At 43.7% G+C, this 14,755-nt stretch overlaps 1 protein-coding gene across 2 annotated transcripts in view; it reads right to left on the bottom strand.

Annotated features, from left to right (window-relative positions):
- Positions 1–3,555: 3,555 nt before the first annotated feature.
- The window catches only part of EIF3L (eukaryotic translation initiation factor 3 subunit L), a 29,644-nt gene continuing 18,444 nt past the window's right edge, over positions 3,556–14,755 (bottom strand). For both annotated transcript variants that reach the window (XM_045552898.1, XM_045552899.1), the window contains 5 exons: positions 12,907–13,061; positions 11,997–12,167; positions 10,229–10,726; positions 4,753–4,833; positions 3,556–3,772 (listed from right to left, as the gene is read on the bottom strand). In XM_045552898.1, coding sequence (XP_045408854.1) covers positions 3,734–3,772; positions 4,753–4,833; positions 10,229–10,726; positions 11,997–12,167; positions 12,907–13,061 — 944 coding nt within the window. In that variant the 3' untranslated portion in view covers positions 3,556–3,733. The remainder of the gene's footprint in view (positions 3,773–4,752; positions 4,834–10,228; positions 10,727–11,996; positions 12,168–12,906; positions 13,062–14,755) is intronic.

Genomic DNA, 14,755 nt, shown 5'->3' on the forward strand with positions numbered 1-14,755 from the left:
TACAATTTAATCCACAGAACAATCCTGAGGCAGGTGCTATCCTCATTTTATACATGAGAAAAGAGCACAATGAGACTTGGCCCACAATCACACAGTTAGTATGTGGCAGTCAGGACTCAAACCCAGGTCTGAGGGAGCCCAAGCCCACACGCTGCTATGCTGCCTTCTCTTGCTGATGCAGAAACTTCTGGTAACTGGTACCACCCAGAGCTCCCCATTCCCTGGCAACAGAACCCTTGTTCTTGTTATGCATGGGAGTATCATGAACCTGCTTCCTCTGGGCAAGATGGAATAAAAATCCTGCAAAAATGGCCACAGCTGCTGAATGCCCCACATTCCTCTAGTGGTGCCAGGCAGAGTCCAGCTACGCCTGCCCCCTCACGGGCTGCTGGCTGCCCAGCACTGCTGCCGAGCCTGGACCAGGCCGCTGGCAGACAGCCCTGAGCTAGGCACTCACACACTGGGTCTGTGTGACCCTGGGCTCCTGGGATGGCTTGTCTCCTGGCAAAGCAAGAGCGCCAAGAGGCCGTATTAGACACGACACATTTTGACCTGGTATAATTTTAATGACGGAGAACTATGACATGAACTATGAAACTCTGGTGTTGAATTCAAAACAAATTAACTCCAGAGGCTGCTCAGGCAGTTCTGAATTCCCATGAGCCACCATTGCCAAAGCCAGAGCCGGTGGGGTACAGCATGCGACGTTCTTCAGGAGGAATCAACACACAGCATCTTCCCTATTGCCAGGGAACCAGGTGGCAGTCAGGCAGTGGGTGCAAGGAGCCCTGGCTGGCACTGGCCAGGCCATCAAAACACTTGGCAGATCCTGACTCGGCCACTCATTAGGCTTCCACAAAGTAACAGATGAAGGGTTGGAAAAGGACCAAGAGCTCTACCAATGTTTGGATTTATTACATATTAACAGAGAGGCTGCTTTTGTTTTTAATTCCTTTGGGAGGTGGGGCTGAGTTCTAGCATGGTATCCCAGAGATAGTATAGGCTTTAGCCCACTTCAGGGCTGATCTGGGTTCAAATCCTGGCTTTACCCTTGAGGTCTGGGAACTTAGACAAGTTTTGTAACCTCTGGTGAAGAATGGTTTTCTACCTCACTCAAAAGTCATAATCCTTACTGTCATCTACAAGACCCTACATATGACCTGGAGCCTCCCCTAGTATCTGACCACTCCTCCTCTCTCCCCCTTTCTCCAAATGGCCTTCCTACTACATTTCCTCCACACACAAGACAGGCTCTGGGCTCAAGGCCTTTGCACTAGCAGTTTCCTCTGCCTGGAGAGCTCTTGCCCCAGGTACCTACAACACCTGCCTCCTAGCCCGCTTCAGGTCTCCCATCAAATGACAGGCTTTTTTTTTTTTTTTTGAGACAGTCTCACTCTGTCACCCGGGTTAGAGTGCAGTGAGATCAACCTAGCTCACAGCAACCTCAAACTCCTGGGCTTAAGCCATCCTCTTGTCTTAGCCTCTCAAATAGCTGGGATTACAGGCATGCACCACCACTCCCAGCTAATTTTTACTATTTTTAGTAGAGATGGGGTCTTAGTCTTGCTCAGCCTGGTCTCAAACTCCTGAGCTCAAGGGATCCTCCCATTTCCCATCAAGTGAGATGATCTTGAACTCCTTGCCTCAAGTGATTCACCTGCCTCAAAGTGCTGGGATTACAGGCGTGAGCCACGCACTTGGCCCAATCAGTGTGCTCTCTATTCTATTCAAAATATTAATAGTAACTCCTGCCCTTGATTTTCCTCTATAACACAATTCCATCCAACACACTAAATATGGCTTATCACCTGTCTCCATCCACTAGAATTTGAGACCTATGAGGACAGAGATTTGGTTTTTTTCCCACTTTGATTTCCCCTTTGCCTAGCAGTGCCTGGCTGGTTTGCTTGTAGAAAAAGGACCCAGTCTTCTGCGCATGAAATCCTACAACGTGCCTGACACACAGGACGCACAGTATTAGATTCCTGGGGCTGCTGGAACAACCACAAACTTGGTAGCTTAAAACAACACATTCTTTCTTAGTTCCAGAAACCAAAATCAAGGTGTCAGCTCTAGGGAAGAATCGTTCCTTGCCTCTTCCAGCTTCTGGCGGCCCTGCACATTCTTTAGCTCATGGCTGTGTAACTCCAACGTCTGCCTGTCTTCCTGTGGCCTTCTCCTTCTCCCGGTCTCTCCTCAGTGTCTCTCTGTGTTGAGACAGGGTCTTGCTGGAGTGCAGTGGCGTGCTCACGGCTTGCTACAACCTCCAATTCCCCGGCCCCGTGAATAGCTACGATTGTAAGCGTGCACCACTATGCCTGGCTAACTTTTTTTTTTTTGAGACAGAGTCTCACTCTGTTGCCCCAGCTAGAGTGCCGTGGCATCAGTCTAGCTCACAGCAACCTCAAACAACTCCTGAGCTCAAGCAATCCTACTGCCTCAGCCTCCCGAATAGCTGGGACTACAGGCATGTGCCACCATGCCTGGCTAACTTTATATATATATATATATATATATATATATATATATATATATATATATATAAAAATATATATATATGTGTGTGTGTGTGTATATATATATTTTTTTAGTTGTCCATATAATTTCTTTCTATTTTTAGTAGAGACGGGGTCTCACTCTTGCTCAAGCTGGTCTCAAACTCCTGAGCTCAAATGATCTGCCCGCCTCGGCCTCCCCAGAGTGCTAGGATTACAGGCATGAGCCACCGCGGTCAGCCCTGGCTAACTTTTTTATACAGTGTCTCTCTCATAAGGACAGTTGTCCCTGGATTTTAGGGCCCACCAGGATAATCCAAGATGATCTCATCTTGAGATCTTTAACTTATAACCCTGAAGTCCTTTTTCCAAATAAGGTCACACTGAAAACTCCAGGGATTAGGATGTGGACATATCTTGGAAACCACCATTCAACCCACTATAGCATTCAATAGTAAAGTAATTATCAAGTTTTGGAAGGCAGGGGTGGTGGCTCACACCTGTAATCCCAGCACTCTGAGGCAGGTAGATCACCTGAGGCAAGGATTTCAAGACCAGCCTGAGAAACATAGCAAGACCCCTCAAACTTCTGGTCTCAATCAATCCTCCTGCCTCAGCCTCCCAAGCAGTTGGGACTACAGGTCTTGGGCTTTTTTTAATAGCTATGTGACCTGAATCAAGTCACTTAATTACCCCAGGCTCCATTTCCTCATCACTGAGACGGGGAACTAGCAAACCCAAGCTGTGAGCAGTGGACCTGGATATCTTTTTGGACAGTTCCTGGCAGTAGGAGGTGCTAAGTAGTTTCTTCCCAGGACTCAGCACTGCCACTAACATGTCATTCAAATTATGGCAGGTTATTTAAAGCTCACAGGATTCTTGCGAGGTGCAAATAAGATAGGAAATGTGACAATGTCCTATAAATTGTATAGTGATTTAAGAACACAAGGGATTAAAGAATTAAATTTAAACACCAATAACTGACACATCACAAAAACATGACACATGGGAAATGCTGCCACAACCCACAGATTAACCCCTGCAATAATGAGATGACAAATCTGGCTCCAAAGATCCTTTACTGAGATCTACTTAAAATATTTCAGTCCTTAATTTGAATAAATTTCAACTCAGTTGACAGGCCAGTGGCTAATCTAGGTAAAGATTTCACGGTGGCAAAAACACTTCCCACCTATAATATCAAAACAGCTTCCTGACAAATGTGAGAGTGAATGTCCTCAGGGTCTCTGTCCCATCTTCTTCAGGGTTCGATTAAGCTGGAAAAGAAAGAAAAACAAAGATTGATATGGGGTTTTCCCCAATCCTTTTCATACAGTTTATGTGATCACTAGGTCAGACTCCCAGCTGCCGCTCTGCGGCCAGGGAGGGGAGTCCCTGATGTGGGCAAGGGTGTCCACTATGTGCATGTAAAGCCCCGACATTCACACGGCCCCCTGCAGTTCATGCAGATTGTTATTCCATCTGCTTTTCACACTCAACAAACCCACACTCTTCATTGCTCTACCCATTTTATAGACAGGAAAGAGATGCAGAGCAGCTCGACTTGCCAAGGTTACTAGTCCAGTTAGGGGAAGAATCAGATTTGGCTTTCTCCTATCACAAGGAACAGGATCCTTGTGAACAGACAGCCCCAGCCCACCACCCTGAGAGATGTGACCTGCACAGCTAGAAAGTAAAAAGAACACTGGGGCTGTGTTATGATCCTGCAGGAGTCTGACCTCTGCTGGAGGACCCACAGCACCAGGACACAGTGGTTCCAGTGGTGGCCACAAAAAGAGACCCATACCCTTCCAGTGTTTGGCCTGACCCACAAGACCTCTCCCAGGGAAAGATGAGGGATGCACCAAGTCTGTCAAAACAGAGCTTCCTGTCCTCTAGCCTGCTAGAACTGGTCAGACCTGTCTAAGCTGGAAAACAGTGCCAAATGGGGAGGGACCGGTAAGAGCAGGCAGTGAATCCACCCATATTAGGAAATGCCAGGGAGGGAGAGGAGAGCTGGCCACACGAAGACAGAGATCTTGGAAAAAGATGCTGCAGAGAAGGCTGACACAGCGATTCCTACAGGCCCAACCCCACTCCCCAAACCCCAAGTAGCCAGCCAGTCTAGCTTTAAGTCTGAAACTTAAAGGGTGAATTTCAGGCTTTCTTAAAAATAGAAATCAGAAATAAAAATGTTAAAACTCCCCACTCAGTTCCTAATCTACCCCCAGCCAACAAACTCTCTCAGACCTCTCACCTCTTCAAATTTGTGGATCTGGCGGATAAAGAAATCCCCATAGCGCCTGGCAACCTTGGTGTCTGCGATGTGGATCATGTCCTGTGGGGAAAAACACAGTCAGAGAAGAGCAGAAAGGTGGAAGGAAGGGGCAGGGTCATCTAATCCACGACCCACTTAGGATACTGAGTGTGAGATAATTCCCTACACTGTTTTTCAAAGCAAAGGGGTTGAAAAGGTCCACTGGAAAAGTATAATCAGTTAACAGCAGCTTGCTCTTTCTAAATGGCTGTTTTTATTTTCTTATCAACTTGTTTATTTGTTCTTTTCCAGTCTTTTTCAATGAACATGAATCTTTTGGCAATAAAAATGGGTTTTTGGTTTTTTGTTTTTTTTTTGAGACAGAGTCTCACTTTGTTGCCTGGGCTAGAGTGAGTGCCGTGGCGTCAGCCTCGCTCACAGCAACCTCAAACTCCTGGGCTCAAGCGATCCTAACTGCCTCAGCCTCCGGGAGTAGCTGGGACTACAGGTACGTGCCACCATGCCCGGCTAATTTTTTCTATATATATTTTTAGTTGTCCAGATAATTTTTATTTCTATTTTTAGTAGAGACGGGGTCTTGCTCAGGCTGGTCTCGAACTCCTGACCTCGAGCGATCCACCCGCCTCGGCCTCCCAGAGGGCTAGGATTAACAGGTGTCAGCCACTGTGCCCAGCCTAAAAATGGTTTTTATTCTCACACACTGTTGGTAAGATTGGCAAATCAGTCCCGTCTTATTTTGTTTTTAGGTCAAAATATATTGAACATCACTTTACTTATAAAATCTCTACATACTCTAGCTTAAAGCCCAAGAATTTTCTTTTTTCCTTTTTTCAGACAGGGTCTTGCTCTGTCACCCAGGCTAGAATGCAGTGCCATCATCACAGCTCACTGCAATCTCGAACCCCTGAACCACAGGCATGCACCATGACACCAGCTAATTTTTCCACTTTTTGTAGAGACAGGGTCTCACCCTTACTCAGGCTGATCTCCAACTTCTGGCCTCAAGTGATCTTCCTGACTTGGGTTATACAGGTGTGAGCCACTGCGCCCAACCCCAAGAACTTTCTAAATCTCTTGGATAGGATTTTCTTCAAGTTAAGGAATGAAAAGTAAAACAAACAAACAAACAAAAAAACCAGGAAGCATTTTGCCAAAGACAAACCTGAACTAGTAATACAACAGAGGACCAATAATAAAAACATGCAATTAAAAAATTTTGATACAGGGACTTTAAATCAGAAACATATAATTAACCTAACCTTAATATAATCTCATAGCAAAATTTCACTTGTAATAACCAAATTGCCAAATCTTGGGAGAAATGTTTTTTGAAACCATTCAGACAGTTGAGATTAGTTAGGCTGGGTCACTAAAAGACAACAGAGGGATGTAGCACTTCCCTGGTATTGCCAAAGAATGTGTATGTCAGGCACTAAGAACTCCAAAGGACTGAAGGTAGCTGACATGATCCTACATAGGTAGGATAGTTTTGTTTGATTTTTAAAAGAATGATTTAAAACAACATCGAAAAACTTCCACTGTTGACATGTTTTTACTTTTGGCAAGTCTGTTCATGTCAGGGATAGCTAAGTTCTGCCAAACACCAAGGCTTCCAAAAGCCATAAACTCTAAATGAAGAAAAAGCAAGAGGAACTTTCAAAAACAAACTAGCCAAACTGATCTGGCAATTCCTCAACTAGATCTATATCTCAGAATTAAAAACATACATTCACACAGAAACTTGGCTGGGCGCAGTAGCTCATGCCCATAATCCTAGCACTCTGGGAGGCAGAGGCGGGAGGATCACTTGAGCTCAGGAGTTTGCGACCAGCCTGAACAACAGCAAGATCCCGTCTCTACTAAAAATAGAAAAATCAGCCTGGCATGGTGGTGCACATCTGTAGCCCCAGCTACTCTGGAGGCTGGGGTTAGGAGGATCACTTGAGCCCAGGAGTGTGAGGTTGCTGTGAGCTAGGATGATGCCACTGTACTCTAGCCAGGGTGACAGAATGAGACTCTCTCAAAAACAAACAAACAAACAAACGTTCATAGAAAAACTTATACATGAATATTCATAGCACCATTATTCATAATAGCCAAAAAGTAAAAAAAAAACTTCAAATGGCCAAAAACTAATGAATGGATAAACAAAATGTGGTGTATTCATACAATGGAATATTATTCAGCCATAAAAAGAATAAAAGTACTGATATATGCTGCAATGTGGATGAAATTTGAAAACATGCTCAGTGAAAGAAGCCAAACACAAAAGACCACATATTATATGATTCTATTTACATGAAATGTAAAATGCAGAGAGAGAGAAAGTGGTTTGCCAGGGGATGAGGAAATTGGAAGTGACTGCTATTGGGTAGGGTGTTTCCTTTTTGGGGGATAGAAATGTTCTAGAATTAGATAGGGGTGATGGTTGAAAAACATTTTGAACATACTAATAATCACCTAACTGTATACTTTAAAACTAAAAATGCATGATATTTTTAAAATTTTCCTTAAAGCATCAAAGAGCTAACAAGAGAATAAAAGTAAAAGAACTGTTTAAAGGGAAACAGAAACCATTCTAAGCAAAGCACAAAAGCCGCCTCTGCCGCAAGGACATTTGCTGATCCTAGAAAACCTGGGTTGAGGGACAAACCAAGGCCAGGGCAGTCTAACAGAAGATCCTCGTTTTAATGCTGGGATCCCAAAGGACTTCATCCTCAAGCCAGAGGTGAACCAAAAGTGAACTGCCATCCCACTCTCCACTCCAAGCAAATCCTGCCAAGTAGGGGGAGACCTATAAGAGAGACCCAACCCAGAGACCTTACAAACAAACACAAGGTGACTCTTTTAACAGTCTGCAGCTTGGGCTTGTCCCCTGGGTGGTCCAGGGGACCTCAAAGCTGTAAGCTCAGTTTATGGTGATCTCCGACCAATAACATCCCAAAGCACCTTGAAGAGGCAAAAGCGTATCACCTCTAGAGGAATGAACATTCATCCTAGGCCTGAAGGAATGCCGAAAAATAGTTTTCTAAGGACAATGAACCCTATGTAGTAAAAAATAACCAAGCATATAACAAAGGACCATACCTCAAGTTAAAAAAAGGGAGAAGCGAGAAATAGATAGAGGAACAGAGATTAATAAGGTATAGGATGATCAATCAAAAGAAATCCCAGCCTGAGCAAGAGGGAGACCCCATCTCTACTAAAAATAGAAAAATTAGCCGGGCTTGGTGGCGCATGCCTGTAGTCCCAGCTACTCAGGAGGCTCAGGCAGGAGGATCGCCTGAGACCAGGAGTTGGAGGTTGCCATGAGCTAGGCTGACCCCATGGCACTCTATCCCAGGTAATAGAGCGAGACTCTATCTCAAAAAAAAAAAAAAAATCATCTGAATACGGGAGATAAAAAGATAGAATATATGGAAGAAGGGTTTAAGAGACATGCACGGCAGAATAAGGTCTAACAAACATTAAATAAGAGTTCCAGAAGGAAGAGAGGGGAACAGAAACAATACCTAAGAGATACTGGCTAAGAATATTCCAAAAGAGACAACAGATACTAGTTCATTGATTTAATGGACTCTCCTGAGTCTGTATCAGGTTTCCAAACATGTCTGAGCAGAATGTTTTCTTCACTTGTCAGTGTATGTACGTGGGGGAGACAAGCAAAAAGGGGAGGTGGTATCTCACAGAAAGAATAATTCCAGGAGCCTAGACTATCTTAGGTCTTAAAAAACTCATGTCAGAAAATAAAACTTGGTTCTTTTAAAAGCTTATAATGTCCAGCTTGAACTTAAAATCACAACTGTGAAAACACCGTTTGTCAACCTGCCTTTCCTCTCCTCTGAGGAAACCACTGCTCTATTGCTTGTGTATCCTTCCAGAAAGAACTTGATGCATACACAGGCATATATAAGTGTATTACTAAAAAAAAACTTAGATGGACCATGGATAGCCACTCTATAAAAATCTTGTATTTTCTTTCTTTTCGTTTTTTAGAGACACAGTCTCACTCTGTCACTCAGACTGGAGTGCAGTGGCATGATCACAGATCACTGGAGCCTTATTGCAGCTTCGACCTCCTGGGCTTGTGCAATCTTCTTGCCTCAGTCTCCTGAGCAGCTAGGACCATGGGCCACCATGCCTGGGTAATTTTTTTTTTTATTTCAGCTTATTATGGGGAATTTTTTTATTTTTTATAGTGGCAAGGGTCTTGATATGTTGCCCAGGCTGTTCTTGAACTCAAGAGATCCTCCCGCCTCAGCCTTCCAAAGTGCTGGTATTACAAATGTGGCTTATCACACCTGGCTCCTGTGTGTATTTTCTGTAATAGCCAAAACCACCTAAATGTCCACCAATAGGAGAATGGACAAACTTCGGTACAATAATTACAGATGTTAAACTATCACAAAGCAATAAGCATGAACAAACTACTGCTACATACAATGACACTGGATGGTGATTCTCTCAATTAAGACATTGAGCAAAAGAAGCCAGACACAAAAAGAGCTCACACAGTACAATTCCACTGTATGAAGTTCACAAACAGGCAACACTAACCATGGTGTCAGAAGTCAGGATGATGGCTTCCCACTTGCTAAAGTATTTCCAACAGTCTACAGGCACCTGTCCCCTTTTCTCCAACCTCATCTACCACAGCCTACTCTCTTAGGCCACTCAGGCATACTGTAGCTGTCCTCAAACGTCCCGGGCTCACTCCTGCCCCGGGGCCTTTGTTCTAACTGCTCCCTATGCCTGGAATGCTCTTCACTTTACCCAGACGTGGCTGGCTAACTCCCTCACTTCCTTCAAGTCTTAGCTTAAATTTTACTTTCTCAGCAAAGCCTGAGTACCTTATTTAATACTGCAAACTGTGCCTTTCACTGCTTCTACCTTTAGTCTGCAGTGCTTGGCAACTTCTAACCTACTACCATAATTTGTTGAATTACAATGTCTATTGTTTATCACTTTTTTTTTTTTTTTTTTTGAGACAAGGTCTCATTTTGTTGCCTGGGCTAGAGTACAGTGGTATCATCATAGCTCACTGCAACCTCAAATGCCTGGTCTCAAGTAATCCTCCTGCCTCGGCCTCCTAAGCAGCTGGGACTATAGGTGTGCACCAGCACATTGGCTAATTCTTCTATTTTTTTGTAGAGATGGGATCTTGCTATGTTGCTCAAGCTCGTCTCGAACTCCTGGCCTCAAGAGATCCTCCCACCTTCGTCTCCCAAAGCACTAGGAGTACACTGTGAGCGACCACTCCCAAACTCACCTATTTTTCTTTTTTAAACAAGAGAATGGTAGCACCACAAGGGCAGGAATCTTTGTTGATTTTGTTCACTGGGGTATCCCATATATACAGGCAGTGACCAAGAAGATAGTGAACCCGTAATAAATATTTATTATTAAACAGATGAACAGAGTGCCCCATAGATCCTAGCCCAGAGCATAGCCATACCTTATCAATGTAGAAATCAACCTCGGAGGCGGACTGAAATTCACCATCTAGGGCAGAGATACCACTGGTCCACACCAAGTTCTTCATCTTGTGTTTGAAGACAAGAAGCTGGATCCGGAACTCCTGCTCTGTGAGGTCTAGGAAGCCAGCCAGCTTGGCCACAGGCATGGTGGTATAGAGCTTAAGGAAGCTGCGGATGGTTGACAGCTGGGCCTGCTGCTGCACTTCATCAGAAAACACCTTCAGCTGCTGCAGGAAGGGCTCTTTGTGGTAGTTTGGGTGCACGTTGTCATAGTTGGGCACTACAGGTGACAGGAACTTGGGGCAGGAGTAGCTGAAAAGTTCCTCATAGACCTGTGGGTCACCTTTCTGCATGCGCAGCATCTTGTCCCCATACTTCTCCCGTAGCTGGAGGTGAATGCTCTCATCAATACGCATGGGGTACATAGTGAGGGCGATGGCCAGCAGCGCGTGCATCTGCTCATTCTGCTTGTTAATCTGGGGAAGGGGTAGAGAGTGTTGTGGGTCAAGTGAGATGGACTTCCTGAGGTCCCCACTACTTATGTGGCCCCACTATCCTCCCAGATGTACTCTGCACAGATCTTCCAACTTAACCTGTTGTCTTGTGCCAGTCACCAAACTTTCTCTTCCCATCCTTCCTCTAGCTCTACTGAACTTCTGTCATCTGTCATAGCTCCAGGTCCTCCCTGGTCATCTCCTGGATTCCTTACTGGCAATTCTGTCTTAAGTCTCTCCAGGGTACTCCACACATACCACCAGGTCAATCCTTTTACATCAGTTAAGATCAAGTTACCTAAAACCTTTGACGGTACCTCGATGCCTACAGAATACAGACTAAATACAGTGGTGCGCTTCATAACAATGTTTATGTCAAGGACAGGCTGCATATACAATGGTGGTCCCATAAGATTACAATACCATATTTTTACTTTATCTTTTCTATTTTTATATATACAAATACCATTGTGTTACAAGTGCTAACAATATTCAGTACAGTAACATGCTGTACAGGTTTGTAGCTTAGGAGCAATAGGCTACACCATATAGCCTGGTATGTCAAAGGCTATACCATCTAGGTTTATGTAAGCATACTCCATGATATTCATACAACAGTATCACCTAACGATGCACTTCTCAGAACGGATCCCTGTTGTTAAGCAACACAAGACTGTACTTTACCTGGGTAATAAAGGTTATTCCAGAGTCTAATACCCTAATTCACACTACTCTCCAGCCCTCCCAGCCAAAATGGTTTATTGTGTCACTGCAATACTCAACCCCTTTGCTCATGCTGTTCTCTCTTCCTAGAAACCTCCTCCTAATTAATTCTATGCATATCTTGAACCCATCCATAGTCCTTATCACCCAGATGTTAATGAACTGAGGTAACAGACATAACAGAAACTCTTAGAGTAGGCTAACCATTAAAAAATTATATTGGAAAAAACCATACAAAATAGGAACTTTTTTCTCCTTTCTTCTTTTTTAAGAGATGGGATCTCACTCTGTTGCTTAGGCTAGAGTGCAGTGGCTATTCATAGGTATGATCCTCGGCATTATAGCTTTGAACTTTTGGCCTGAAGTGATCCTCCTGCCTCAGCCTCCCAAGTAGCTGGGACTACAGGTTTTTGCCACCTTGCCAGCTTAACACAGCAAAATTTTGGATGGGGTTTACTGAAAACTTGGTATACAAGCCAAGGAGTCAGCTGATTAAAAAAGCCCCAGGCTGCACACAGAGACCCCTTACCATCTCATACTTATACGTGGTCCTCTGGAACATGCTCTTGGTCCTCTGGATGTAAAGGAGGATGTTGGCAAAGACCCGGATGGCATCCTGGTAGCGACGCATCATCAAATACGCAAAACCAACGTAATAATATGTGGTAACCTGGCACTCTGGCACACGGGAATACATGCTCTGAGGAAGGAGGTGGAACAAACATCCATGAGTCCCAGTTCATCCCAGATGGGACCTGAAACTTAGTGAGGCCTAGTGCCAGCTGAGATGGAAACATGGAGAACTTCTCCTGCAGAGGCCCTGAACTACCCAGAGAAAGCTCTGGCTCTGGTGTCAGAGGGTCTAAGAGCAGACTGTACTGTTCACTGATTAAGTTATATTTTGAGGCCTCCATTTTCTTAGCTGTTAACAGGAAGGGACTGGACCAGATGACCCCTAAAATCTTTTTCAGCTCTAACACTCTGTATACCTGTTTTGTTATTTTTCCTTGCTTTTTTCAAATAAGCCCTCTAAAAGAAAGAACAGGTAAGACAAAAATGCGCATGTGCACACATGCACACACACGAACCAAACATCACAAACACAGTATCTGTTTTCCTGTGGCTAGGAAAATCACAACTAACCATGTACTGATAGATATATCATCTTAGAACTAAATCTTTCTTTCTTTAAGACCAGTGAAACTTGAATAGAAAAAGCTGCCATTATCACCCTCTTCAAAAAATGGAATTAAGGAGTATAATTAACCCCAAAATCGTCTAGGCCCAGAATTTCACTGCAGGTGTTTGTCTAGTTTTAGTCTCAATTTTCAACTGGCCTGTAACAATGTCCTTTTACCTCTCTTGGAAATTTGTCCTAAGAAATCAGAGAGTTTCTCTAGAAGTGGACAGACATTCTGGCTTTGGGAACAGGCAATTACCTTCTTGTTCAGTTCGATATTCTCCAGCACCTTGATGGCCTGGTAGTAATCCCCCAACAAGGAGTGCAGGCGCAGAAGCCCCACCAGGCTAAAGTAACCAAGCATCTTGTAGAGGGAGTGCCGTCCATATTCCCCAGCCACACTCTCAGGGTCACCTAAGAGAGACAGACACTGTGAACCCTTCAGTAGGAGGCAGGTAAAAGGCAAGCCCAACCTCTGAATGTTACTCAATAAACTCACCTGCTGGTAGCCTTAAAGCTTCCTTCAAAAGGAAATAACTCTGTCTTCAAAGGAATACCAATAAACAGCATGACTAACCTTATGTTAATCTTAAATTCACCAACAATTGCTTACAGGGAGACAGTTCATTTTTAAATTTTTTCTGGCTACAACATACCTGAGAATATGAGAGGACCCCTTTCATCAGTAACAGGCCCCTCCTTTCAGAAGTCCATGAGGTGAAAAGTATTTTCCTAATAACAGTAAGATGCTATTTGCCTTTCTCACTGAGCCAACATTTGCACTGAGGATGCAAAAACAATGCTGAGTAAAACTACTGTCAACTTAGGATAAATCAGGCAGTGACACCAAACTGTACCAGTAGTCATTGTACTGTTTTTTGCCATGCACTTAAAAGAACAAGTCCCTTTTTTTCATGAAGCACCATTTTTATTTGAAACACCTGACACAAACTGGTTATTCAGCAGATATTTTTTCAAAACTGAATGAAGTAAACCTATCACACTTCAATGAAAACAATTGACAGGGATTCCTGCCAATAAAAAATTTGAGGTTTTTTTTTTTTTTTGAGACAGAGTCTCACTCTGTTGCCCGGGCTAGAATGCCGTGGCATCAGCCTAGCTCATAGCAACCTCAAACTCCTGGGCTCAAATGATCCTCCTGCCTCAGCCTCCCGACTAGCTGGGACTACAGGCATGCACCACCATGTCCAGCTAATTTTTTCTATATATATTTTTAGCTGTCCAGCTAATTGCTTTCTATTTTCAGTAGAGACGGGGTCTGGCTCTTGCTCAGGCTGGTCTCGAACACCTGACCTTGAGCGATGCTCCCGCCTTGGCCTCCCAGAGTGCTAGGATTACAGGCGTGAGCCACTGCGCCCAGCCAAAAATTTGAGCTTTTAAGCAAAAATGAAAAAACGTTATATAAAACTTGTACCTGCTACTACAAGCTCTACAGCTTCCAAATAAAAGATTTGCCTGATGAGGTTGGTCAGTGGCAAAGGTAACAAACTGATTTAAAAAAAAAACTGTGTTAGGCTCGGTGGCTCATGCCTGTAATCCTAACACTTTGGGAGGCCGGCAGGAGGATGGCTTGAGCTTAGGAGTTTGAGGCTGCAGTGAACTATGATGTCACCACTGCACCCTACCTGGGCAATACAGTGAGACCCTATCTCAAAAACAACACCAAACAAAAAAACCTGTGAAATAAAATGTGTCAACATTTGGAACATCCTTATAACTCAGTGAACCAATAGTTTACCAAATCATGTATGGATGTAAAAGACCCATTCAATTTGCAGGATAGACCAATAACTTTAATATAACAAGGGTCACAATATAGTTTCAGATTCCTCACTGCACCTAACCTGTATGAAACTACCATTTGTTTGAAAGAATCACAGTTTGAGTATCGTTCTAAAATGCCTGTGATCAGAAATGCTTCATATTTCAGAGTCTTTTGGATTTTGTAATATTTGCATATATAAAACAAGATATCCTGGGGATGGGAACCGAATCTAAACACAAAATTCATTGTTTCAGATACACCTTATACATATAGCCGGAATGTAATTTTATTACAATACTTTAAGATCACATATAAAATTTTC

This window comes from Lemur catta, chromosome 6 (assembly GCF_020740605.2).
Source record: "Lemur catta isolate mLemCat1 chromosome 6, mLemCat1.pri, whole genome shotgun sequence".
Taxonomy (NCBI): Eukaryota; Metazoa; Chordata; class Mammalia; order Primates; family Lemuridae; genus Lemur; species Lemur catta.